The sequence below is a fragment of the Lipotes vexillifer genome, unplaced genomic scaffold, assembly GCF_000442215.2.
Source record: "Lipotes vexillifer unplaced genomic scaffold, Lipotes_vexillifer_v1.1 scaffold972, whole genome shotgun sequence".
Classification (NCBI taxonomy): Eukaryota; Metazoa; Chordata; class Mammalia; order Artiodactyla; family Lipotidae; genus Lipotes; species Lipotes vexillifer.
The window spans coordinates 33336-37905 of record NW_006769413.1 but is presented as its reverse complement, the minus strand read 5'-3'; the positions used below and the strand labels follow the sequence as shown (position 1 = coordinate 37905).

Genomic DNA, 4570 nt, shown 5'->3' with positions numbered 1-4570 from the left:
GCGTACCCAAAAAAAAAAAAAAAAAAAAAGAAAGTTGGGTCAGCAGGACGTGGGGAGGAGGGAGGGGCAACTGAGGATAGCTATTTCTCCTTGTCCTCCTCACCTGTGGCCACTGTTGAGCATTTGCCACGAGCCAGGCACTTTTCATAGGTTCCAAGTGGCTTTGTCACTCACCCCAGGCAGGTCACATAGCTCCTAAGTGCTCAAACCCAAGTCTGCTGGCTTCACTTGGTACCATGATGCCACTTCCCTCCAGCTCCTGGAATTCCCTTCTCTGGAAGAGCAGCCTTCTGCTCCAGCCGAGGAGAGGTAGAACCTTAACTCATATTCACATCAGGGAGAAAGAAACTAATGTCATCTGTGCTCATCACTGCCGGGCAGTTAACAAGCATCTTCGCACTCAGTCCCCCGACCATCTCATGAGGGGCCGCTACTGGACTCCTCTAGGCAACCAGGGAAGCTGGAGCTCAGAGAGCAGTGATTTGCCCAAGGACTCCCGGCCAGAACGAGGGGAGAGTCGGGATTCAGACCCAGGATTCTGTCCCACCCCAAAGCTTGTGTTCCTAACCCCACACTGCACTGCTGCCCCAGCCGGTGTTCAGCTGATGCAGCTGTTAGGGCTGTTGTATCTGGTGCCCACGCAGACATACATGCACACACGCACCCCTGTCGATCCTATAAGACACATGATGGAACGGCAGTCTTGGGCTGTGTGTAAACCTCTGGGGTGCACGGGGAACGCTTTCTCCCTCCTTCTTTCTCTCTGAAGACTGGGGGCACAGAGGCTTCGGGAAACCAGTTCATTTCAGAAGGTGATGGTCTCTGTGGCTTATACAGTGGCAACACTGTGTGACCTCGGGCAAAAGCCCCATCCCCTCTGACCCTCAAGAGTCTCATCTGTAAAAAGAATGGATTAGATTCAAATAGTTCTGCAGCCCCTTCCAGTTCTCAAAGGCCCCAAATCTATAGCGTGCCCCTTGGTGAGGCAGGTCCGGCCCACAGGGCTTATTTGAGAAGTTACCACCCAGAGACAGAGCCTGACTCAGGAAGCCCCCAGCTCCCTCCTGTCTACTGTATGGGTCATTACCTCCAAACCTAGTGCCCTCCACCTGTGCCTTTTCCCTGGCTAAGGTCATCAGGAAGGAGGGGCGCTGAGGGGGGATTCCCGGGACCCCATGTAGCCGTATGTATGCCTGTCCACAGGGGTTATGCCCAAGCACGGGCTGGATGTGTCTGCCTGCGAGGTGTTCCGATTCTACAAGCTGGTGACTCTCAAGGGCCTGATTGAGCCTATCTCCATGATCGTGCCCCGGAGGGTGAGTGGGGCTGGGCTGGTTGCAAAGGGCCCCTGGCATTGAAGCCTAGCTTTCTCGCCCCTGACCGTAAGCCTGGCGGAGCCCGGAAGAAGGAGCCCTTTTCCTGTGGGTTGGGGCAGGGGTTGCAGGCCGCTCCAAGGTGAGGACAGTTTGGCTGGCTACGGAAGGCAAGGTGGGAATTCCAAATGGGAGACACTGTGAGTACAAAGGCCGGAGGCAGGGCAGCAGGTATGCGGTTGGACGTCAGCAAAGAGGAGAACCTGACTGGAGAGCACGGGCTTTCTCAGCAGCCCCCCATCTGTCCACTCTTCTGCTTCCCCCGCTGCAGTCGGATTCCTACCAGGAAGACATTTACCCCATGACGCCGGGCACAGAGCCAGCTCTGACCCCCGATGAGTGGCTGGGAGGCATCAACCGAGGTACCGCAAGGGGTGGGCTTCCCAGAAGAGGCTAGGAGACTGCAACCTTGGCATTCGGTCTAGCCCACCCCTTCCCCTTGCATATTCTCCTCATTGAACTTGCCCTCACACTCAGCCTACTGTTGGGCGTGGTGTTGAGAGCCACCATCACTTGACAGTCAATGGAATTGTCAGTGAGAACACACCCCTTGCCTTTCTTAGATCCTGTGCTGATGTCTTTGAAAGAAGGCTATAAGAAGTCCCCCAAAATGGTATTCAAGGCTCCCATCAAAGAAAAGAAGAGCGTTGTGGTCAACGGAATAGATTTATTAGAAAATGTCCCACCCAGGACAGAGAATGAGGTAAGGAATATAAGTTATTGCTGCCACACATCCTGGCAGAGCGAGACCTTTGCATTTCAATTATGGGCTTCAGGCCTTTAAGCTAGCTCCGTTCTGAGGCATTTTTCTGTGTCTGACAAATACCATAAGTAGCCTGCTGTTGGCTTCCGTTGCCTCTGACCCCAATAACTAGAGGCTGGGCTACGGTAGGGATATTGATGCCCCTCAAACCCGCGAACCCAGAGTTACGTGTCCCCTCATGAATCCATTTCAGAATGTTGCTGTCATCTGGAGTTATAAATTCCTGACTCATGGGGAAAGCCAGCCTCATGCATTACAGCACTGCTTTCCTCCCTGGCATGGCAGCAGCAGCAGGGTCTGATGATTTCCTGTTTTTGTGGAAGAGGCTGCGTGTTGATGAAAGTACTCTTTGTACCATTTGGAAAGGGAGCAGCTCATCAGGGGTAACCGGAGCGGGGCCTTGTCCACGCCCCCCAGAGGCCTCTCCTTCCAACCACACCCTCGGTCCCTGGCACCAGCGTAGTTCAGCTCAGCCAGGATTCACGGAATGCCCACCGTGTGCCAGGCACTGGGCTTGATGCAGCTGCGGTGGAGGTGGCTGCAGAGACCCACCTGCATTTAGATCCTGGCTCTCTCATTTCCTGGCTGTGCCTGAACATGTTTCCTGACTTCCCTAAGTCCATTTCCTCACTGTAAAACGGGGATATGAAATGCTGTGAGCATTAAAGAGACCATTGCTAAGTATCTAGCACTCTTCCTGCTCACATTAAATGCATAAAGAGGCTAACTGTATTAGCTCTCGATTACCATGTAACAAATTACCCCAAGACTTAGGGACTTAAACCCCAAACATTTATTATCTCATAGTATCTGTGGGTGCCTGCGGCTCGAGGTCTCTCATGAGGGTGTGAACCATCAGCCAGGGCTGCAGTCACATCTGAAGGCTCACCTGTGGAAGGATCTGCTTCCAGGTTCACTCACTCGGTTGCTGGCAAGACTTATTTCCTCACAGGTCATTGGACTAAGGGTCTCAGTCCCTCAAGGGCTGTCGGCCGGATACCTCCCTCAGGTCCTTGCGATATGGACCTCTCCACAGGGCTGCTCACAGCATGGCAGTGAGGAAGAGAGGGTGTCCAGGATGGAAGCCAAAGTCTTTTTGTCAACTCCCCTTGCAAATGACATACCGTCATGTCTGCCATATTCTATTCATTTGAAGCAAGTTACTAGGTCCCGTCTACCCATGAAACGAGAGGATAACATGGGGCCATCTTACAGGATTTCTTGTCACACCAACGTATAATTATCACTGCTATTCATAAAAGTAAGACCATTCCTAACCTCTGGGACCTCACAGTCTTAAAGGTGAAACTGGCAGGTAAATTGATAATTGCTATAAAATATGTTTATGTGCCATTATAGAGGGATGTTCAGATTTCTAAGGCTGGATGAGACCGTGTGATCAATGGGATTTGCTTCAAAATAATCGCGAGGAGGGTGGTACAGGGGAAGTAGGTAAGAGTAAAGCCGAAGCAAGAGTGGATACATGGGGACTTCCCTTGTGGTCCAGCGGTTAAGACTCCATGCTTCCAGTGCAGGGGGTGCAGGTTCGATCCCTGGTCAGGGAACTAAGATCCCGCATGCGACGTGGAACGGCCAAAAAGTTAAAAAAAAAAAAAAAAAAAGAAGAGTGCTTGCATGTTATTTGCTGAAATTGGATGATGGGTACTTGTTTTCGTTTTCTGTTAAAAAAAATTTTTTTTCCTTTTAAGTACCTTGAGAAGGTAGACACAGTTGAATTGCTGCGATAGCCCAGGGCCATAACAAGAACCTGAAGTTGGTTCTAGTACTGGGTGTGGAGAAGGCAGGGTGAATAACAGTTATAATGAGTAACCTTTAGCTATGGACTTGTCTGTATCAATCAGAATGGAGGACCTGGAGAAATATTTTAAAGGGTCTCTGAGCAGACAGCATAGATACCACGATCTCTCTACACTACAGCCTGGATACTTTGCTTGTTGGGGAAAAAAAAAAATTGCTCAGAGCCTGTTACCCTGGTTTTACCCACAGTTTTAATCATCACAGAAGACTGGAAGCAACCAATGAGATAATGGGGCTGTGAACAGTAGACACATTGGTCTAAGTGTGAAAAGACAACAGGTAGCTTGACACAGGGGAGAAGACATCATTGTACAGCTCTGTAATTTTACTAAAACTCACTGAATTGACTTAAAATGAGTGAAATTTATGGTACATGAATTACATTCAGTAAATCTGCTTTTTAAACAAAAGTAGATCCAAAAAATTTTACAAAGAAACTTTGAGAACTTGGAAGGCACAGGAGTGTGTAGAATCACTTAGTGCAGGGCAGACACCACAGCATCCCTCTGAACAGATGTAACCAGGACTGGTTTGTTGGTTAATGAAAAATAAAAGTCCGTTAAAGGAAAGAATCACAAAAATTATATATATATATATATATATATATATATATATA

At 49.4% G+C, this 4570-nt stretch overlaps 1 protein-coding gene across 1 annotated transcript in view; it reads left to right on the top strand.

Moving 5' to 3' along the window:
• The window catches only part of CORO2B (coronin 2B), a 74275-nt gene that overhangs the window by 67680 nt on the left and 2025 nt on the right, over positions 1-4570 (top strand). The window contains exons 9-11 of the mRNA XM_007445598.1: positions 1204-1316; positions 1645-1735; positions 1937-2076. Of these exons, the coding sequence (XP_007445660.1) occupies positions 1204-1316; positions 1645-1735; positions 1937-2076 (344 nt within the window). The remainder of the gene's footprint in view (positions 1-1203; positions 1317-1644; positions 1736-1936; positions 2077-4570) is intronic.